At 41.9% G+C, this 23,855-nt stretch overlaps 1 protein-coding gene across 1 annotated transcript in view; it reads right to left on the bottom strand.

Moving 5' to 3' along the window:
- Positions 1-23,855, bottom strand: part of LOC122816324 (zinc finger protein 160-like) — a 97,712-nt gene that overhangs the window by 13,617 nt on the left and 60,240 nt on the right. The window contains exon 4 of the mRNA XM_044089053.1: positions 9,691-9,972. Coding sequence (XP_043944988.1) covers positions 9,691-9,972 — 282 coding nt within the window. The remainder of the gene's footprint in view (positions 1-9,690; positions 9,973-23,855) is intronic.

Genomic DNA, 23,855 nt, shown 5'->3' with positions numbered 1-23,855 from the left:
CAAGAAGGGAGGCATCTATGATCACTGCTGCAATAGCTGATTCCTTCTGGAAAGGGTGATCTCAAGTTGAATAAACTGAGACCACTGTACTGGTAAAATCCACTGTAGTACTTTCATGTGGTATCTGGCTAGAAGAACCGTTAGTATTGTGAATGTTATGAGCCCTAAAAGATGAAGAATCAACCTCTTTGGTGGTGATGGTTGATGCAGTATGTGAAAAACTGTTAGATGAAGTGACAGATCCCTGGACTGAGGAAAGCTTATTATTTCCATTTTGGTGCGTAGGTGGCACCCCATGAACTCTATAGTCCGTGCTGGAGTTAACTGACATTTTGGTAGATTCACAGATATTCCTAAGTCTCAAAGCAACCGGAGTACTTGGTCCAGGTGGAGTAGCAGCAGTTGCTTGGTGGAAGCAGTAAGGAGGCAATCGTTGACTTACTGGAAGACTTGGATCCCCAAAAGGTCCAGGTGCACTGCTACCACTGCCATGATCTTGGTGAACACCCTGGGAGCTGTGGTAAGACTGAATGGCAGTGCCTGAACTTGGCAGTAATTGTCTGTCAGCTGGAAGTGTAGGAACCTCCTGGCTTCCTTTACTATTTTGATGAGGTAGTATGCATCCTGGAGATCTATAAAGCACATCCAATTGTCCTTCCTCAGAAGAGGTAAAATGGACTGTACTGTGACCATCCAGAACATTATCTGCTTCACAAACTGGTTTAGGTGAATCAAAAACTGGTCTGAGTTCCCCAGTCATCTCTGGCACTATAAAGAACCTGGAATAGACTGGATTCTAACTAGTCTTGGGAGACTGGGTGGATGACTCTTTTTCAAGCAGCTTTGAAATTTCTATGGCTGCCGAGTTCTACTGACTGGATGGAACATAGGATACTTTCTTCTTTTTTCTGAGGTGGTAGGGAAAAGGGAATTGAATAACCTCTGGATATTATTTTTAGCACCCATGAATCGGAACTTATTCTGTGCCAGGCTTGAGCGTGCAGAGATAGACACTCCCTGACTATGTCCAGAATGCAGCAGTTGGACAACCATTCAGGAACACTGAAAGGCTTTCTCAGAAAATGGACTGCTAAAGCCTTGTTTATATGGCCTGCCTCTGCCTGTTGGATGTCATCCATTAAAACTGCCTCCCCTTCTGCCATGTGGAAGTCTCGTGGAAAGTACTCTTTGATTTGTGGAACCACAACCTCTTCCCCAATCTCTGGTTCCTAGAAAAAGTTCTTTGCGGGGTGGAGAAGCACACTCCCACACTGCAGAGAGAGTCTTACCATGTTGTTGACTCCTGGCAAGTGTGGCTTTAAATTTAATCGAAACAAAATGGAACCATCATAAGCAACATTAACAAAGGACAACACAAAGTGTTCCAAAAAGTCACAAAGCTGCATCCAGGCATGGTGATACTGGTGCCAGCTGCTCTGGCTGTACCATTAGCTGCATTAGAGAGCAAATGCATGGCCACATTTGAGAAGGACTGCAGGGTGGAAAGCGGTGGGAGTCCACTGTTTTCTGAACATCTGCAGGAGGCAGTACTCCTGAGAGTGACTTGGTGATCTCTTTATTCATGTCTCTCTGAAATCTTGTTAAATGATGCAGATAGTTCAGCAATCCAAGGGTGAAAGTTGCTAATCCATAGGCCTGCTTCCCAAATTTGTCCATCACCACAGATTCTCTATTAGGAGGATGAACAGAGGAACGTTCTTCTGATAGCATCTACTCATGGAACATTACTCCAGTGTTTCCTGTCTGTAGGCGCAGTTAAGATGCAATAAGCACTTTTTTAGGAATGGGGCCTACCACATCAGGATTCTTCTGTGCCTGTTCAGCCATAAGGTCAATAAGTGGATCAAAGGGAGGTACCATGTGGGACAATTGTGGTCTGGAACCAATAGCTTCCGAGAATACTGACTCATCCACAGAAGGGTCTTGGGGTGCTTGGGGTGACTAGCTCCCCCATCTGCTTCATTAACTTAAAAATATCACAGAATGTGACATTCTGAGGAAACAAGGTGAACCCTCCAATTTTTCTATCTCAGTATCTTTGGTAAAAGACTCTGGGGAAGAGTCCAAGTGCTTCTGTTTACATGTCTTTTTTCTGTGGGCACCTTCTCAGGGAACAGTAGAAGGTTCAGAATTGGACTGGGAGTTGACAAATCAGGCTTCCTCAGAAGCCCTTGGTACTGGCTGTCCCTGTCCAACAGGATGAAGAGTATAGGAAATAGACTGGTGTTTGGGTGGTGCCAAACTGGTTGAAAACACCTTGTCTTTGGTATTTGCCAAAACCCTTTCAAAGGCCTCAAAGGCCAAAGCTGTCACTGGCACTGAGGACTCTCTCTGATCCAAAGAAGAGAGGGAACTCTCACCGCGAGAGGGAACTCTCACCGCTGCTGAACCTTGGTCCTTAAGCTGATCCGAGCTGTCCAGGGCTGAAGCCCCAAGAGGGAGAGCTCTGAGAATCTCGGTGCTGATTTAACCTCCCCTGAACTCACTGCCGAAGCTTTGGCACAGAGTTTCATCTCGATCTGAAGGCACCGAAGGTGAGAGACAGACAGAGAGAGAGAAGCAGTTGATAAGCTGCAAGTAGCTCTGGAGCCGACGAAGGTGCTCTAGTTCCCGTCAGATCCAGTAACACCAGACCAGAAGGGCGAGTCGGTACAGACTCCAGCAAGGGTGGGGTAAGCTGGCCAGTACTTGGTACCTTCCCACGGGATGATGCAGGGATAACTCTAAACTGAATTTGCGTCCTCAAAACTTCATCATCATCCTATCGACATCAAGTCCCATGAGGCTTCTTGATGACTAAGTGGATGATGACACCTAAGGTGGTCGAGATCATCCCCATTGTTGTAAGTTTGGTGAATGTAGTGTGCAACTCACCAGTCCTGGTGAGTAACTGGTGCATGGAGAAGGAGATTGGATCTGAAGAGTCATTGGATCCAATCTCTGAGTTTTCCATCTGTCTGATCATCTAAACTTCTGTCAACTGACCATTTTTCCATCTCAGAGGGGCATTGCTTCCCAAGCTTACATAACCTTCTTAGTCCCAACTGATCATGGAATTTTACCTAGTGATCACTCTTTCTAAGAGAAGTACATATTAAATTAGCACAATTTTCTTTGTGTTCATGTTGTTCCAGAACATCATTAAAATCTAAGATTGTTCTTAATTCCTGACTTCCATTATGTTGAAAATGTACAGTTGTGTTAGGAAATTACCATAGCAGTAGATGTTCAAACATGTTCACTGCTGAAGAAGTGATAACACTTGGGGGTACTTGCGTATTATCGCAACCAGACTTTGCGATACAATGTACTTTATTGAAGTTAAGTAAGCAAGTGAAAAATGTGTATTACGGAAGGGTAAAGTGTTCAAAAGTGTTCTGGGATATTGGTAGTGCTTTTTTAGGCAATTATCATGTACAATTTTAGGACTTGTGGCTTGCGTGCTGTAAAAACATCTATCATTGAGTTCAGCGCTAAGAGTGGTCGTGTGTGTACGTATATTGGCCTGAAAGCACTGTGGGACTTAGCGTACAATGTGTAAGATGTTTTCCAGATTTATTTTTCTGCTTTAGTTTGTTATTTTTGGAGTTGCTACTTAAAATAAGAAATGGGACACCAGTCGGAAGGATTATTCTTCCGGTTTACCATATGTAAACTGAATGTTTTTGAAGAAAAGAAGAAACTGGACACATGAACGTAATATAGGTAAAGTATTTACTGGTCATTTTCATACAGTATACAGTAAATCGGAGACATGCAATTTAATTTATGTGAAGTACCAAGTAAGTTTCAAACAAAATAATGAAAGGCTGTTTAATAAACTTTGTTAGAAGTACAAAGTTCTGCTTTGATTTTATGTACTGATGCTTGTAGTTTTACTGCAATGCCCGTTTTCATTTCTTTTTTTGTAAGTATGTGATACGACTCGGGAGACAGGGATTGTTTAGTTGATCTTGTACTGTTTTTCTGCATACAAAGCTTGAGAAGATGTGGATTGCTCAGTTGCTGTTGTACTGATTTCAGTGTAGAAAAGTTGAACTAAAGCTTTGACAACTTTTGACGGCATGAGAAAAGGAATGCATATACAGCAGTATGGGGCAAGCTTAGCTGACGACATGCTGGCGGTAACATGGGAAACCTATTTACAAGACTCATTTTGTCAGTGAATTTAATAGTAAACATTGTTAATCCTTACAAACATTACAGAAAATATGTTGTTGAAGTTTATAAGACTGTGTTAGTGTTTTTCCACGTAAACCAAAGCAACTAGCATTACCGCGAAAATCTGGTTGTGATAATACGCAAGTACCCACTTGGGACTTCTGGAGCTTTTCACCTTTCACCCTCAGGCCTATACCCTCCTACCTGGATGCCAGCAGTCTGTGGTATAAGAGTCCATCCATGCCATCTTTAGTTCTATCTTGCCCTAGTCAGCTACATTAGAGCAGAAGCTGCTGAGGTGGGATATGCATCTAAGAATGGCAGCTCAACCAGAAGTCCCTCCAATCATTTTCTACAGATACTAGGTCAACCTGAGGAGAGGGTCACCTTGTACAGGTAAAAGAAAGGGATGGTAATGAAATGGCATTGCACGGCATTTTACAGACATGCAGGACAGGTTACAAACTATAATGCCTATAACAACAGAACATGTGAAAAGAGTACAGCAGACACAACAGACAAAATTCAACAAAAATTCTTATACCTAAGATTTCAAATCAGGGAGATAAAATGGTTGCATTACAACCTATTGCTGAAAACAAATTCCTTGAAAGGTGGCAAGAATCTTCGAAAACTAGAAAAAAGTGAAGTGAATTCTAAGGTGAGATAACAGGAGAAAGAATACCACATAAATATTCTGAAACCTTGGCGAGAAAACTCTGAAGTAAGCAAGTTTGCAGAAGAAGTTAGCCTCCCCCCCCAGACACGTCCTGAAGTCAAAATAGATAAGACACTATTAACTTCTCAGAAACAAGGAACAAAGAAATTTGTACTTACAAATAGAGACATGTTTTCTGGGTTGCCTGGCAGAGCAGTACCTGGTGATAAAATTAATTTAAAGTTGTAGTGAATGCCAGAATTATAACACCAAACTGTTTAGGGAGAGCTACAGAAAATACTCAAACTTGGAGCATAGAACAATATCCTGTACACTGAGTGGACAACCTGCATGAAAAATTGAGCACTGCAAGATTTCTGTCCATTTTTCATCTACCTAAATACTATAATCTCATTCCACTATCTTAGAAGCTTAGGAAGAAAATAAGCCAGATGGCCTCTCACTTCAGAGTCCCCCTTTAGCTCTCTATGGAGCAGCTGAAATGAGCAAAATTTGCCAAAATTCTTACACCCCATACTGTGTATGCAGCAACATACTTGAATGAGACATTTTTTCTGGGGATAGGGGATAACATCTCCCTACAAACGGTCTTAGATTCCCTGTGTCAATTTGGGCTAACTGCTGGTTTGTCTGAGGCACAGTTAGGAGTTTATCTTTGTAGATTATATAGCTGGTGATTGAGTAACCTAAGTTTTGTGAATGTAATATGACAAGAAGCAAGTTCTGATGCCACTGAAAACTACTTATTATTGCATTAAGAAGTTTTTTTAAATACTTCTTTCATTGCCAAGTGGTTGCCCACATGAAGGTGTGACACACCTTATACTCAACAGTATTACAATTTAGTCTTGACCAACAACAGACTTTGTAATCACCACTGCAGCTTGTCTTGTTTCTGTAGTGCCTGTAAGGCTACAAAGAAGCTGATGGGCATTAACTTGATGGAACAAAACAAAAACTTTTTTGGAAAACAAAATCTGAAGGAGTTTGGAATTAAACTGAAAGTTGTGACTAGATGCTTATGTCTGAAAAGGATCTGTGAGAAAAGAAACATCAAGAGAGGCTGTTTTTCCAGTCGATACTGGAAATGTGCAGTCATTAGGCTACACAGTATGGGAAGGAATTAAGTGGCGTAGTATTAATCCAGAAGTGACTTGTCTAGATTATGCTGTATATACTGCTACCTATTATCATCGACCACATTTTTCCCATTTTTTTTACATGTGGGGCATGCGTGTGTGTCATGCCAACTGGCACCATCTCTCTCTCGATTTACTGGCACTCTCTTACCTTCTTTGACAGTTGTGCCTGCCTGTCACACAGCTTTTCTCAGACAATTCATTCATCTCTTGGTTAGATGTCCTAGGATCCTCTTGCCTTTGCCCTATCTCTCCCAAATCTTATTCCCCAAACTGTTTTCTGCTTTTCTGTACAAGTGTCTGAGCTACTGTAATATATTCTCTTCAATCTTTGCTGCAGTTGGAGATATTTTGGCTTCTGGCATGATGTTATCACCTCTTTGTCTGTCCCACAGTTTGCATCCTAGCACCCATGTGTAGCACTTCATCCTCATAACCTCAAGCTTCCTCTTCTGCTCTGCCTTCATTGCCCAGGTTTCTGTGTCACACAGAAGTGCTAGTTAGGCCACTGTTTTGTACACATTACTTTTCAGCTTCTTTGACATTCTTCTGTCACACACTAATTCTGACATGCTGTACCAGTTGGCTATAGTACCTCTGATAATGGTGACCTCCTCATTCAGGCTTCTCTTCTCTTTAACCACCTCTCCTAGTTTCTTAAAGCTGTTAACTTGCTCCACTATTTTCCCTTCTATTTCAGTTTTCACCTTCTTTTGATCTCCCCTGTTATAGTCCATCCCTGGTATGAAATGCATTTCAGTCAGAGCTGAACCTTGATGCATATCCACTCCCACTGGGAACCCCTCTGTGAGTCTAAACACTGTTAGTACTTGTATCATTGAGCCCTTGTACATAGCCTGCACTAATTCTACTAATGTATCCAGGACTTCGAACCATTGAGGACTGCCCAAATCAGCTTTTTTAGGACCTTGCCATATGTTTTCTCCAAGTCATTGTAAACACTGGATCAGTTGTGATGCATCCAGATCTGAATTCAAACTGCTAATCTCCCATTTTAGATTCTAGTACTCTGCAAATTCATTTATCACCCTCCCCAGCACTTTGATGCCATTTGACATGAGTTTGGTACCTTTGTATTGCCCACAGTTATGAATGTCCCTTTGTTTTTGTACACTGCCACTGAAATGTTTAATGACCTAATCTGTGCTTACGGTTTTCCTTGACTTCATTTTCTTTAGTGCTGTTCTTACTTCTCCTATGGTGAGCTCGTCTTTATCTTTCATCATAGGCTGAGCCTGAGGCAGTACAGCTTCTGTATTTCAGAAGCTGCTAGAACTACCCCTTCTAACTGCCTTTGAGGTCCCATGGACTGGTGAGCAGACTGTTGCTGGCATCTCTTATGAATGGTGTCCAATGACTATCTTCTTATTCTTCTTTCTCCATCCAAGTGGACCCAGGCAGTGTTCACATCCTGTACTGTCCATCTCCATTTGAGCATTCCCGTGTCCAATTATTTACATCAGCTCACGTTGTCCTGCTTTATCTAGTAGGTCCTGCTACTTCTGCCTGAATGCAGTCCTTTCGTCACCATCACAGCCCTGCTGTGGGGCATAGGCTGAGATTATGATTACTGCCCTATCTTTACAGTAGCGTGTCATTCCTTCCAGTCCATCACTAATTCGTATGACATCCCTCACTGTCTTCAGAAGACTCAATCTCATCACAATTCCACCACCATTTCTAGTCTGTTCACTCCGAGTAGTGGACTCTGGATCCCAATCCAAGTGGTTTTGCTGCAGTGCCCTTCCATCTTATCTCCTGGATGCACATCTTTACCATCATGTTGTCAAGTCTTCAATGAAAACAGGTTTTTCTTATAAATAAGTATATATATCACACAGATGGGATGATTCCAAACCTGTTATTTAGAACAGTACTAACTGCCATAAACTGCAACCAATGAACATATAAAACACACTGTTTAATGCCTGCTGTTCACCTTCAAGTCTGTGCCTGTAGGTAGTACACTAATAACCAGACAGGTATATGCAAGTCATTTGTTTCTGCTTTCTGTCACTCATGTACTTATTTATTTTTAATTAAATGTAGTTTGTGCCCTGATCCCATCTCAAAGCAGCCCCTTTAGGCCATCACTTCCTGAAGTCAGATGCCACAACCATAGATATAATGACCCCATCTCTACTTCCCAAGGCTAAACCATTCAAGCATAATACCTCAGGCAGAGGGAGAAAGGGATACAGCCACTGCCAGTTGGGATGGTGGGCTAGGGTGGAGACTCTAGGAAGGATGCAATTTCATTCTGGGTACCACCCCTTCTTGGCAGAAAATATGTGCTGTGATGCCAGCAGTAACTGCTATTCTCGTGTTGTACCTGTGCAACATTCACAGGCTCCACAGAGTAGTGAGACCCAGCACTCCCCTTAACAGGACAGCTGCACCTGGACACTCAGTTCCTTTTTCTCTCCCTAGTGTTCCAGTACTGGATCCAGCTCCACACTTAGGTCACAGGTATCCCAGTTGGAAACTTAGCTCATGCACTGGAGCGTCAAATCTCTGTAATTTAATATTTTTGCCATTTCGAACATGTCAAAGAATACAGTGAAATACTGAGGAGGACAGTCCCGTATGCATATAGGCATGCATGTGTTCGTTTACTTTTTTTTTTTTTTTTTTTTACAGTTTATGCTCGTGGCTGTATACTAGCATTCCATTTATTATACTACAGCTATATGCACAAAGTTTCCATAACTTGACTGTTGTTGTGAAATGCCATTCAGTGACACAGACAATGACTGTTTAATGGATTTCCTTGTAAACAGTAAAATATTCAGTCAAATGACCTTCTTTTCCAGTGGTAACACTGCATTGCCACTGAGAAAATTGAGCTTAGTTGATGTAGTGCAGCTACCTTACACAGCAGAAGCAACTGCTAACTTGACAAAGAAAGAAACAACACATCCTTTCAAACCTGCCAGCTGTGGGTAAGCCAATATTCTTACCAACCTGGTGCTTACTACATCAGGATAACACAGGTTTAGTGGCAGTTAACCTCTGCTTTTAAACACATGTTGCTGTGTACAATGCATTACTAAACACGTCAGATCTCACAACTTTGTCTACAGGAAATTTTAGATGAAGACTCTGTCATAAACGGGGTCTCTCTGCCTCTCTTTTACAAAGGATTTATTTACATTAAAAATAGCTTTGTTGCACTACTACTCACTGCAGCAAATCAACAAACCCTGTTCCAGTATGAATGACTCATATCATAATGTCTACAATAACCAAAATCTGTAAATGACAGAGTCTGTGAAGAAGAGGACTATGACAGATTATGCTACAGAATGGATCAGAATCTAAAATGCATGCAAGAGTATACCTCGCAACCGCTTAATGCAAGTAAAAAATAACACAGGGACAAAGGCCAAAAATAGGAAGAGATTTTAAATAGTGCCCTTATAAACTTAGAAAGTTGCTAAAATAACAGGTTTTGCATTAGTCTATTTTCTGAAGGTTATAAATTCTGAAACTCAAACGTATGTAATTTTTAGTGATTTCAGTCTTCTGTGATTTGCCAAAAGAACACAAATTGTTTGAAGAACAGACCAAAACAATTATGAGGCAAAAATCAGGACATTCTATGAAAATCTGGACAGTTGAGAAGTATGTGCAAGAGAAACAAAGTGTATTAACAGATTTGTAACATACGTGCTGCCCTCCTGGTTAGCATATCCATGACTGGCTGCCCTGTAAGATTAGTATGGAGTGAAAAGCACTGATTGCTTCCTTCTGTAGTCCTGAAATCTGTTACTGTGGAAGACGTGAAAGCTGGATTAGGCCTCTCCATGCCAGGGGACATAGAAAAGCCAGCAAAGGAGTAATCAGAAGACCTTTCTGCAGGTAGTGAAGCCCTGTTAGGTGTTAACATGGCATGAGTGAGATTCGATCCTTGTGGAGCTATGTCCAGTGCCTTGATCTGTTCTGTAGATTCTACAAGGATAGAAGAAGAAAGATGTTACAGAGTCTAACATCATGATAACGTAACATGAAACACAGCATAAGCAAGCCTGTAGTAAAATACTGACGGTTACATTTCTTCCAGTCATAACTCACAACAAATCAGGGATATATCTCAGCAAAATCAGGGACACTTAAATTATTAGTAAAAACGTGACACAATGACGTAATAGAATGTGAATTAATATACATTTTCTGAAGCAAAATACATTTCTATAGCTAATTATTGTAATTATTTAAAGTGTAATTCAACCACCATTTCTCCAAAAGTCACAATTTTTAGGAGGGATTAACAGGAACAGTGCTAAAATTTGAGTCAAAATTAGGAATGTTCCTGAAAAACAGGGACAGTTGAGTGGTATGCTTCCAGTTATACTGTAAAAATGGACAGTTTTAGAAGGTCTTGGAATGTTATACAATTTCTTAAAAATGCTAAGAAACATTTCTTTAAATTGCTAATGAATTCTACATTCCCTTGTGTGAAACAAAAAATATTTATATCATCGTGGAGAGGAATGTCATTCTACTGAGAAACATAAAACAAGGCAGTATAGAGAAGCCCCAAAATAACAACTTTGAAACAAGTGTTAGCAAAAAGGGTGCAGGCCACAAGTGAAAAACAGAAGAACATATTTCCAGGTTCTCATGAAATAAATACATTTAACAGCAGGAAAATACACAAAACAACCAACCAAAAAGTTTGACATGACAGCACAAAAGTTGGTGCTGTCACATGGTGAACACAAACACAACAAGAAAATAATGCAAAAGCTTTCAGATTACGTTTCTAAGAACAAAATTACTGATATTCTGTAATGCAAAACACCATGGAACTATATACACCCCCACAAAACAAAATACACCTCAATTATAAACTTCTGTCTCTGTCTCAGTGTAATTCAGAGTGCAGGCATGTTTTAATACCCTTGTCTTGGGATCATCTGTATGCCACAGCAAAAGGTACAGTTGTGAACACTTACCATAAATGTAGATGTTCGAGTGTATTCACTGTTGCAGTCATTACATTAGGGTAATCTGCTTGCAGGTTGCCCTCAGTCGGCCTGATTAACAAAATCTTGGGTCCTGCGTCGGTTGCTGTCCCTTCTTCCATGACGTCAGGTCATCAGGGGTATAAAACATGCAGCCGACGCCATTACATCAGTTTTTCTTGCCACAGATGTCAAGTGCCCCCCTAATGGGGAGTAATTAAACATAAAACACAAAGGAATACCTCCAACTTCTTCTTCTTCTTCTTTCTGCTGCTCCCGTTAAGGGTCGCCACAACAGATCAACTGTTCCCATTTCTTCCTGTCCTCTGCATCTTGCTCTGTCACACCAACCACCTGCATGTCCTCTCTCACCACATCCATAAACCTTATCTTAGGCGTTCCTCTTTTCCGGTTACCTGGCAGATTCATCCTTAGCATCTTTTTCCCAATATACTCTGCATCCCTCCTCAGCACATGTCCAAACCAACGTAATCTTGCCTCCCTGGCTTTGTCTCCAAACCTTCCAACCTAGGCTGACCCTCTAATATACTTATTCCTAATCCTGTCCATCCTTGTCACACCCAGTGCAAATCTTAACATCTTCAACTCTGCCACGTCAAGCTCCGACTCCTGCCTTTTTGTCAATGCCACTGTCTCCAACCCATATAACATAGCTGGTCTCACTACCCTCTTGTAGACCTTCCCTTTCACTCTTACTGGTACTTGTCTGTTACAAATCACTCCTGCCACTCTTCTCCACTCACTCCATCCTGCCTGTACTCTCTTCTTCACCTCTCTTCCACACTCACCATTACTCTGAACTGTTCATCCCAAGTACTTAAACTCATTCACCTTCGCCACCTCTACTCCCTGCATCCTCACCATTCCTCTAATCCTCCCTCTCATTCACACACATATAGTCTGTCTTAGTCCTGCTGACCTTCATTCCTCTTCTCTCTAGAGCATATCTCCACCTCTCTAGGGTCTCCTCCACCTGTTCCCTACTCTCACTAAAGATCACAATGTCATCTGCAAACATCATAGTCCACGGGGACTTCTGTCTGATCTCGTCTGTCAACCTATCCATCACCATTGCAAATAAGAAAGGGCATCCGGTGTAAAATTTTGCCAAACTATACATGCAGAAAACATTACAAAGGAATACCTCCAACAAAAAAAGCAAATACACCAAAAAGGCTTTTAAGCATAGTAAAGGAAAGTAGAGGTATAGCCAAAAGAAGTTAGGGGGAAGGAGGGAGGGTAACCAGGACTGCAACAGTGAATACACTCGAACATCTACATTTATGTTAAGTGTACACAACTGTACTATGTTCTTCATGTTTCACTGTTGCAGTCATTACATTTGGGTAGATTCCCAAAGCTATGGTTGGGAGGAGGAGTTTAGGTAGCATTAGGGCCAGCTATAAGGCCTTGCAAGATTGCAGTGACAAAGCCAGCTCTGGATTTAGAGAAAATTGGCACATGAAAATGCTTGGTGAAAGTATGTACAGAACTCCAGGTAGCAGCTTCTAGGATGTCCATAGTAGGAATGCCTCTGAGAAAGCCTGTAGAAGTAGATGCAGCCCTGGGGGATAGGTTTTCCATGGTGCTTATAGCAGAAATGAATGCAATGGCTTATCCATTTAGAAATGGTTTGTTTTGAAATACCCTTCCCCTCTGCCCCTGCAGCAAATGCTACCAGCAGTTGTTCAGATTTTCTTTTAGGTTTAGTCCTGTCCAAGTAGAATCTAAGTTGTCTGTGCACATCCAAGGAATACAGAATCCGTTCCCCTTTGTTCTGTGGATTGGGAAAGAAGGTTGGCAAATGAATGGACTGATTAAGAGCCACGCTGGATACCATCTTGGGCATGAAGAATGGATTGGTCCTGAGTGATGCCCTGTCCGCATGAAAGATGATGAAAGGCTCCACTGTCATAAGGGCCTGTAATTCAGATACCCTTCTAGCTGAAGTAATTGCTAAAAGGACAGATGTTTTCCAAGAAAGAAATTTTAAGTCTGCAGTAGCAGCTGGCTCGAAAGGAGGTAGAGTGAGTTTCTCCAAGACAAAGTTAAGGTCCCAGGTTGGGGTTGGAGCTCTCCTGGATGGTCTCAAATTTTTGGTCCCTCTGAGGTGCTGCTTGAGCAGTGGATGAGAGAAGAGGGGAGGTTCTGTGTTATAATGAGCTAAAATGGCTGAGGCATGGATTTTAATGGAGGAAAAGGACAGGCCCTTGTGAAGCATCTCAGTTAAGTATTGTAAAAGCTGAGGTAAACTGGGCGCTGCTGTGCTCATCCTTTGAAATTGGTTCCAGGCACAGAATCTTTTCCATTTTTCAGCATAAGATTTTCTAGTACTAGGCCTCCTTGCCTCTAAGATGACATCCATCACAGGTTTGCTGAGGGATGGTAAGGGAGAGTTTAAGTAATTAGCCAGGCTGCAAAGTTCAGTGTTGGAAGCTGAGGGTGCAGAATCCAGTTTTCCTGCTGAGACAGCAGGAAAGGAGTCTGAGGCAGGTGCCATGGAGATAACCATGACACACTGCGCAGGAGAGGGTACCAGTGTTGGCACGGCCAGTCTGGAGCAATCAAAATCATCCTTGGTTTGTCCTGTTTGACTTTTAGTAGTACTTTGGAGAGCAGAGGCAGCGGGGGGAAGGCATAGACTGATAGGTTTTTCCAGCTGAAGGACAGAGCATCCACTTTCCAGGCTTGTTTGTGGGGAGTCCTTGTGCAAAATGTGTCCAATTGGTAGTTCTGGGGGAGGCAAACAGGTCTATATCTGGGCTCCCCATTCGCTTGTCAACATGTTGAAAATCTTTGGTTCCAGTTTCCACTCGTATGGGTCCATGAGGTTTTTGCTTAGTCCGTCTGCCAGTGTATTTAATTTTCCTGGCAGGAACTGAGCTTGTAGGTGCACTTGGTAGCTCAAGGCTGTGTTCCACAATGCCATGGCTAGTCTGTAGAGGGGGTAAGAATGTGTACCCCCCTGATTGTTTATGTACCACATAACCGTGGTGTTGTCCGTCTTTACCATTAGTTGTCCTGGAAGAATGTAGTCCTTGAAGGCTGTCAGAGCATTCTGTACAGCTAACATTTCTTTTTGATTGATATGCAGGTGCATTTGACTTGAGTTCTGTTTGCCCTGAATGCACTTCCCTGCCAGGTGAGCCCCCCATGCATAGTCTGATGCATCTGTTAGGGTTTGGGCAGCAGGGGGTGGTGTGAAAGGTAGCCTCTTGTTTTCGTGGCAGGCCACTGCCCACCAAAGGAACTCTAGGCATAGGCAAGGTATGATAGGAATCATTGTTTCTAGGCTGTGAGAATGTTGACTCCATAGGCTTTTTAGATACCATTGTAGTTTCCTCATATGCAGTCTTGCATATGGAATTAGAAGAATGCAGGAGGCCATGAACCCCAAGGCTTGCAGTATTTGTCTTGCAGATAGCAGGGTTTTTTGTGGCCACTCATTTGAAGTAGGTTGTCAAACGAATTTGCTTTTCTGGCATGAGGTAAGCCATCTGGGAAGTTGTATTCAAGCTTGCTCCCAGGAATGTAATTTGTTGACAGGGTACCAGTTGTGATTTCTTTTCATTTATGGTGTACCCCAGACAAGTTAGAACCCTTTTTACAAATGCCAGATGATTCAAAAGTATGTCCTGGCTTTCTGCCTGAATTAGACAATCGTCCAGGTATGGGTATATTTGAATACTTCTTTGCCTGCAAAATGCAATCCCTGGAGCTAGGCACTTTGCGAATACCCTGGGCGCAGTAGATAAGCCAAAGGGCAGTGCAGAGAACTGATAGTGAGTGTAAGCCTGATTTGAAGCGTAGGTGTTTTCTTCAAGATTCCCTGATTGGGATGTGCAGGTATGCTTCTTTTAAATCTAGTGTTGCCAACCAGGCGTCTTTGCCTACCATAAGAAGTAATTGGTGAAGAGTCAGCATCTTGAATTTTGGAATCTCCAGAAAGGTGTTCAGAGTGGACAGGTTCAGGATTGGATGCCATGATTTGTCTTTTCTGGGTACCAGGAAAAGTCTGGAGTAGAAACCTTGTCCCTTTTCCTCTCCTGGTACCAGCTGAATAGCCCCCATGCTTAAGAGAGAAAGTACTTGTTTTTTAGCCTCTGCCCACTGGTTTGGGGGTAGGTCTGGCCACCCACTTGGTGTTGGCAACGTGTGGAAGTGAAATCTGTATCCCTGGGACACTATATTTAAAACCCATTTGTCCTGGTTAATGAGTTCCCAGTTCTTTGCATCTAGAGCAATCTTTCCTCCCAAAGGGGCAGTCAGAAGATAAGTGCTTGGAAATTTTAAAATGATGTCATTGAGACAGTTTACCCAAGTTATTCCCAGACTTGGAAGTGGAGGCCTCCCACTGCTTAGTTCTAAGAGTCCCCTGGGACTGAAACCTGGGTTTTTTGCTGTGTCTGGGTTTGGCTTGAAAAGTCCTGGAAGGGGCTGAAAAGGACCAATTCTTAGAAGGCCAGTGTCTACTAAATCTAGGAGGCTGAACTTGTAAAATATATTTAACAGTTTGCATAGATTTAGCTTTATCTTCCATCTTTTTAAGAACTTCTTCAGCCTTGTTGCTAAACAGGCGGTCATGATTTAAAGGAGCATCCAACAATTTATCTTTAACATGATCAGGCAAAGATTGCTCCTTAAGCCAAGCATGCCTTCTAAGCACAAACCCAGTAACAGCAGCCCTGCAAGAGGCCTCTAAAGAATCAAAACCACATTGCAAAGTATGTTTTCCAACTTGTTCAGCAGAATGCATTAAATCCTGCAAGTCTTTATTTTCTACACAGTCAAGAATCAACATCATTTTCTGTTTAAGCAGTCCAATAACATGTTGCTGATATTTTCACATATGAAATTGGCAGTTTAAATCTCTAATTGCCAAGGTTGCTGAAGTATAAATCATTTTGCCCCATCTAACCAGCGCCCTGGAGTCTCTATCAGAAGGGGTAGGATTTTTAGCAGTAGAAGCCTTAATGCCCTTGGGCCCCTGTGAAATAGTCTCTGGATCTGCAATAGAATTTTTGAAAAGGAACTTGTGGGACTCAGGGACCCTGTAGTATCTGTCAGGTTTACTGGGAGCAGGAGGCAGGGGAATCAGGGGCCAAACTGGATTCTGAGAAAGCATCATCAACAATGTCTAGTACAGGAGGAATAGCCAAAGGCCTATGCTGAGGTAGGAGAAGGAAATCCCTAAGCCTCTTTTTAAAATCAGAAAATTCCTGGCTTTCCCAGTGAAAATGCTCCCTCAGAGTATGTAAGGTTTCCCCAAAAGAAAAGTCCTCAGGAGGGGAATAGAGTCCTCTGCATCAGAATCCTCATAAGTAGGTAAGGATAAATCCAGGTCATTAGAAGAGTCAGAAAAAACAGAATCCTGATCAGAAGATTCATAATCAAGCTCAGCCCTAGGCCTCTTGGGGGGGGGGGGGGGTTGGCTACCCCTGATTACAGTTATTAGATCTTCAGCCATTTTTATCATTTCTTGTTTAGGCATAGAGGCCTGAGCATGTGGCCTGGGCGTCATTTTTTTAGACATGGATCGAGATTTAGGCCTTAGTAATGAAGGAGGTGTTGATTTAATATACAAGTCCGTAGGCCTGAATACACACTCAGAAGCCGGTGCTTGCACAGCAGCTCCGGACCCATCCAAGGTAAAGACATCCGCGGGTTCCATAGTTGAAGTATCTCACAGCATACTGGACTCCAAATGGGTCTCAGTAGAGGCCTGCGAATCAGAAGTAGTGGGTATCGGGGGCTGCGAAAGCACCTTACTGAGTACTGGCGACTGGCTTAGGAGAAGCGTTGTCGGCAGTTTTGGACCTCGGCGGCCTGTCTCTGTCTTTATCTTTGCGTTTTTTTGGAATTCCGGTAGTCGGATGGCTAACCGATGACATTTCTGGATAATTAAATCAAGAACCAAAATATTTTGAGGCAAAAATATACCGACGACGGATAGTGCGCTGATTAAATAAAGCACAAAACCAAAAACAAGGTACGTTGTGGTCAGGGCCTAGGCAAGGAATACAGTACGAATGAAAATCTTTATGAGGTATTTGCTTTCCACAAGTAATGCAATTATTAACTTTTACTGGCATCGGGGGGGAGCAAGAAAAAGTTTCCCCAAAGGGGTACTTAGCTTTTAGTTGAAGACTTTGGTTCTGAAACTCGAAAACGAAAATTTCAGGAGTCGGTTGACCGGCACTTGCAAACTGCTTCTGCTTTGGGCACTGCACGGCAAGAAAGACTGATGTAATGGGGTCGGTTGCATGTTTTATACCCCTGACGACCTGACGTTATGGAAGAAGGGACAGCAACCGAAGCAGGACCCAAGACTTTGTTAATCAGGCTGACTGAGGGCAACCTGCAAGCAGATTACCCTAATGTAATGACTGCAACAGTGAAACACGAAGAACATCTGTGATGCAGGAAAGGACTGGTTTAACTCTACAGGAGATAGCATGTTTTTGTATTGTGCAGAAAGGTGCAATATTATAAGGAAAACATAAATCAAGAAAGAAGACTGATGCCCTAGAACAAACTCCTTGCAAAGCCAAGTGAGATAGGAGTCTTCTTTACATGCGACTGAGACTGCAAGGACTAGGATGGCTTTGGGATTATCAGGTTGCCGTGTATGCCTTATAGGCATTCAAATCAGTTTTGGTTCAGTTTCATCTCCCCACTGCCTTGTTATAGTGATTATGCGATTTACATTGGCCAGTGAGAGGTATGTGCAATGTATTAAATGCAGGAGGTTCTGGTTTTGTTTTGGTGAGTGCATTCTGTCTGGGGTAGATGTGTGTATATGTTCAGAAGACATGGCTGTTGCTGAAAGTTTAGCTTCAATATTTTAGACAGATTTTCTCCTTTCATACATTTAAAATTGTGTAATTAAGAAGTACTACTTGTAAGAACAAGGTAGTGTTTACACTAACTAGCAAGTTATCTGTCAAACTTTGTGCCTCCAGACTTAGTAAAGTGTTCCATCACAGTTTTGAGGTTACCTTATGAATGGGTTGCCTCTAGCTCTGTCCTCTGTTTTCTTCTTAGGAGTGCCTGTTTTGCAGCACCAACTTTCGTTTAAACTCCTTCATGAAAAATACATCACCAGTAAGTTCACTGAAATTTACCCTTAGTGATGTCAACGTAAACGGTGCAAGTGAGTGTATCCATAGGCTTTAATGGATGCACTACAACAAGTGTGTGTTGCCGTCCATTAAAGTATATACGGATGCATCCATGCCATACCGCAACTGACATCAGTGATGAATTCAGTAAAACTTTGTGGGCAGATTCAAAAAAAAAAAAAGTTTGCAAAGTTTTTTTTATTAAGAACTGCATTCCACATATGCTCACTGGACCTTCCAAAAGCTTTTGATACGGTCTCCAATGCCAAACTTCGACATCAGCTCTCTAAGCTTTGTCTCTCCTCTCTCTATAAATTGTTTTTCTAGCTATCTAATAGCCAGCAATCCATAAAAAATAGCAAAGTTACCTCCCACCCTAACAACCATTAATGGTGTCCCCAAAGGCTCTCTACTAGATCCACTCCTTTTTAACATGTTTATTAATAATCTCCATACAGCTTCCTATCAAAACTCTTTAATTCAATAAGCAAAGGTCAAAAACTAAACTGTGGATGCTCTATAAGCATAATTTATTTATTTTATTTTTATTTATTTAAATTTGTTGACCGGGAGTGTCCGACTGGACGTAGGTCCGTTTTCAGCGGAGGCCCGGGGAGAAAAGCTCCACAGTAAAATAAACAGACAGTAGTTAAATTGGATTACATAGCGATTAACAATTTAACATAGCAATTACTTACAACATATTTACAGATGAAGAACATAGTACATCAGTAGACAACTAGAATCTTTATCTGTGAAGTACATAACAGACATTAACAAATGTTACAATGAGAAGTTCCTGCTGTATAATAAATACTAGGCTTATGAGCATCTGAGTTTGCTATAATCAAGGTAGTTAGTGGAGTGGAAAGAAAGGTAGTGGTTGGATGGGGTGGATGATATTAGAGTGGGAGTTGCAAGGGCATAGCCAGCATGTTTTTAGGTGCGCTTTTAGTAAAGATTTGAAGTGGGTGCATGATGGTACGGAGGTAATTGTGGGTGGGAGTGAGTTCCATAATTTGGCTATGGCGCAAGAGAATAGTGCTTCACCAGCAGAGTTATTGGCTTTAGTGATCTGCAAGTGATTTTTGTTGCTGGATCTTAGTGGTCTGGTGGTGCGATATGGTTGGAGTAGATTCTGGAGGGATGGGACATTTAGTGGATGGTTTACTAGTTTGTGGGCGAGTGAGAGTTGATACCACTGAAGGAGGTGAGGGAGTTCAAGCCAGCCCAGTTCAGCAAGTGAGAGACAGTGGTGACTACGGTAGGATGCCCCTGTGGTGAATATGACGATTTTGTTGTAGCAAGTCTCTAGCTTGTTTAGATCACATTGCCTTAGGTTGGTATATACTGGAGAGGCATAAAGTAGGGTGGAGATAAGGTTGGAATTTGCTACTGAAATCTTTGCTGCTTTGGTGAGAAATTGCTTATTTCTGTATAACACTCCTTAGTTTTTTGTGGACTTTTTTTATGGTCATGGATATGTGAATGTCAAATTTTAGTTTATTGTCTATTTCCACTCCTAGCAATTTGGTGTGTTCAGTTAGGTATATAGTGGTGTTGTCTTTTGCTGTGATGTTAAAGTGAGAGTTGTTTTGAGTATGTTTGGTGGGTTGGAAGATGAGTAGTTTAGTTTTGTTTGGGTTGAGTATTAATTGGGCATCGGATAACCATGTTTCAACAGAGGAAAAGGCTTCCTGTGTGACTTTTTGCAGTTTGGGTAGGGACTGGGCTGAGCAGATGACGGTCGAGTCATCTGTGTATTGAATGAGTGTGCCATGTTTGGTGGCAGAGGCTAGATTATTGGTGTAAACAGAGAAGAGTAGGGGTCCAAGGATGGATCCTTGGGGAACCCCTATGGAGACAGATAGTTGGGGAGACATGTCACTCTGCCATACAATGGATTGTTGGTGGTCAGACAGGTAACTCTGAAACCAGTTGGTGACTGATTGTGAGTAGGATAGGTTACTGAGGACAGAGATTAGTTGTTTGTGTGGGACCATGTCAAATGCTTTAGATAGGTCTAGGAAAGTAACAGAGGAGAGATAGCCATTGTTTTTATGCTGAAGGATAGTGTTAGTAAAGGAGAGTAAGGCAGTGGTGGTGCTATGGTTTGGTCGGAAACCATGCTGAGTACTGGAAAGGAGGTTGTTAGTAAGGAGGTAGTCTGAGACCTGAGAGAGTGTATGCATCTCTCTGGTATTTTGGAAAGTGGAGAGAGAATAGCTATGAGGCAGTAATTGGTTAGTTCTGCGGAGGGTCCGCCTTTGCGGAGGGGAATTATATGTGATACTTTCCACAGTGTGGGAACGTAACTTTCTGACAGAGATCGGTTAATCAAGATGGATACTGGGTAGGCCAGAGCATCAGCTGCGATTTGTAGGTATTCACTTGGGAGGTTGTCTGCTGCTAATTTGGTGGGTTTAAGTTTAGTTAAGAGTTTTTTATGTTGGAGGTAGGTACAGGAGAAAAGGAGAAGGCAGTGGGGAGATTACTAGTTGAAGGTGTGGGTTGGAGGGGAGGGGGGGTTGTGTTGTTTAGCTAGTGATAGTATGGTTTGGGTGAAGTGTGTGTTGAATGAGGTAGCAATATTTTCTGAGGAGTGAGGGATGTTAGGAGGAGGGGTACTGACTTTACCTGGGTGGAGGATGGAGTTTATGGAGGACCAGAATTGTTTGGGGCTGTGTTGTGAGGAGTCTAGGGCAGACTGGTAGTATTGGAATTTGTCCTGTTTTATTAGCTTTTATTAGCTTTATAAGCCTTATCTAATTACATCTACCAAAATTACATTACATAATAGCTACCTTTTACCTTTATTCCTATATGGAACTTCTATTCTCACCAATCTCCAAATCCTACTTAAGTCAAAACTTCAATCTTGTTATAATTCAATGCCCCTCCAAACCCCATCCACAGCCTATGCTGAATTGCTCTTAGAAACTCTGTACAACCACGTCAATGGCTGCATAGAGGCTGCTGTACCAGGGCTAGCCCCAGAAATAAAATGCCCTGGTGGCATCCTCAATTAAACAGGATATATAACAAAAGAGAAAAAAATATTGCAAAAATCAGGAAGGGTAATTCCCATAAAGGTAAAAACTCTCTCATCAAAGTAAATAGTGAAATAAGAGAGCTTAGTGGGTTACGCAAAGCCAACTTTGAGATTAAGATAGCCTTCAGGGTGAAAGATAACCATAAGGCATTCTACAGCTATGTCAGAAACCTCAAGGGCAGCACACAGCAATGTGCTGAACTGGTGGTTAATGCTGCCACATTCACAGAGCCTGGTGATATAACAAACCTGTTAGCGGATAAATTCAGTTCCAACTTTACCCCCTCTCACCCCAAACATTCCCGAAAAATACCCCCAAACATAACCCTTCCACCTATAACTAGGAAACATATACAGGCTGCACTCACTAAAGCTAAGAACATGGACTCAATGGGCCCCAATATCATCCCAGAATGCCTCCTGAATCCTCTAGAATATTACTTATCAGGACCCCTGAAGTCAATATTTAAATACAGTCAAAGCAAGCATTGTGCTATGTGAATGAAGGACTACAATGGTCATCTCCCTTCATAACGGAGGACCTTACACAGATCCTGGAAACTACAGACACATTAGCTTGACTAGTCTTCTTTGCAAAGCCATGGAAAGAATAATCATAGAGATTATCAACAAGGACATAGCAGACCTCAAGACACTGGATCTGTCCCTGTTTGGCTTTGTCAAAGGAGCGTAATGCTTACTGAATCTGGTGGATTTCTTTGGAAAGATCACTAAGGCAATGGATGAAGGGAAAATAGTGCAAACTGCCTACATAGATCTAGCTAAAGCATTTGATACAACACCCCACTCTGGCGTTGTCAACAAACTTATGGAACTACATATAAACCCCTTCGTAACACGCTGGATAGCTAGATGGATCACTATTAAGACCCAGGAGGTTAGAATCGGTGAGGCCACATCCACCTCCACGCTGATCACCAGTGGAGTCCTCCAGGACACTCTGCTAGGCCCACTCCACTTTGGCATCTACTTCTCGGACATCAAAGCCATTGTCAATATGCCTCTGGCTAACCGAGTTCGCAGATGATTGCAAAATGGGAGCAGTCGTTGAAGCTCCCCCATGGTGAGAACACTCTTCAGGAAGGTCTAATATAGACAAATGCTTGGTGCCAAAGCCATGGCCTAAAACTCAAAATCACGAAATGCATTATACTACCTTTAATCCTTTTATGCTGCTCAACTTATAAGCAAGAGCATGGCATCTAGATCCACAGAGGTCATCATACCACTGTACTCAACCCTCATTAGACCCATCACAGAGTAGAATGCCCCCTTCAGTATGTACCTGACCAAACACATGCAGCAACTGCAACATTCACAAAGGCTCCTTATAAAAAGGATACAGGGAGTAAACACAATGTCCTACATCGATTTCCTCAAACCCCTGTCTCGTTAATCAGCATCATACAGACTTCTGAGATGCAATCTTTGCCTGGCACATAGCATCCCTGGATTCTGTTTTGATGAACCGTTTGTATATCCACAAAATAAACAGCATCAGAACTACTAGATTAAAAGACCTAATTTTGCTTGAGACATAAATAGGACATGCTGGCAACAGAAATGTTTCACAGGGAATTCCCATTCAGTAGAACAGGCTCCCCATCCATGTTAAGCAGAGGTCTCTCCCTATCCCTATTTAAGCACAACTTGGACCAAAGGATGAGTAATCAGAACTTCACCCCTGGTCTGTCTCCTATGTCTCTGATGGAAAGAGTTAGTCAGTAAATCGCCCTTATATAAATCAGATTTGTGAATCACATTTGGATTGCTCAGCTAGGCTTATAAGGACCCTACTGATTGTTAGCTTAGTATATACCTATGAATCTAAAAAAACAGTTCAGTTTGCAACTGTCTATTTAATACGTTTTTTTCTTTAATCAAACTGTGTGTTTTGTTTTATCTGTTTATAGCTGTTTTAGGACAATACTAGACACTGGCATAACTAAACCTGCTAAAAGTAAATTGAAACGCTGGTTAAAGAAAGATACAGTTGCTACAGCATACAAGTACTAGGTATCTGAACAGGACTGGGAGAGTAAATAAAGTTTAATTAGTTTAATGGGTGGGCCTTCACAATATGACCTAGTAAGGCTAACTAGTAGGAATGGCATTATACAAGATAGCAGGAGGAGGGGGCGTTTGCAGTTAAATGAACGTTAAGAGGTGGACAACCAGAGAACCACTGGATGTAGAAGGCAATGGGAACACAGTGGATGGGGAGGTGAATAACTTGTACAGTAGTCTGTTTCAGAAGACAAGCTAAAAAAAAAAAAAGTTACCATCTCCCATAGCTGTAAAGTAATTACCCTCCTCTAGGCTTTACAAAAATACCTTTGCTTTCTTACCTAGCCTACAACTTTGAAAATTAAAAAAAAAGTAAATTAAACAAAATAATAGTGCAATGAATGAAAAATCAAGGAAAATAGCTTTGCATATAAGCAAACAAAAAAATAACTCTCACAGTACTCTGTTTTGCCAGCTGTCTCCAAAAATATTGTCATGATGTTCCTTACTATCTTAAACATAACACACACACACACACACACACACACACACACACACACACACACACACACACACACTGACATCGTACACACAATTAGACATATACATACACAGATTAAAATAACTAATCAACTAGCTTGTACC

Source organism: Protopterus annectens, chromosome 12.part0 (genome assembly GCF_019279795.1).
Source record: "Protopterus annectens isolate FY-2018-M chromosome 12.part0, PAN1.0, whole genome shotgun sequence".
NCBI lineage: Eukaryota > Metazoa > Chordata > Ceratodontiformes > Protopteridae > Protopterus > Protopterus annectens.
Note: the sequence above shows the minus strand (reverse complement) of the source record. Positions and strands in the feature narration are given on the sequence as shown.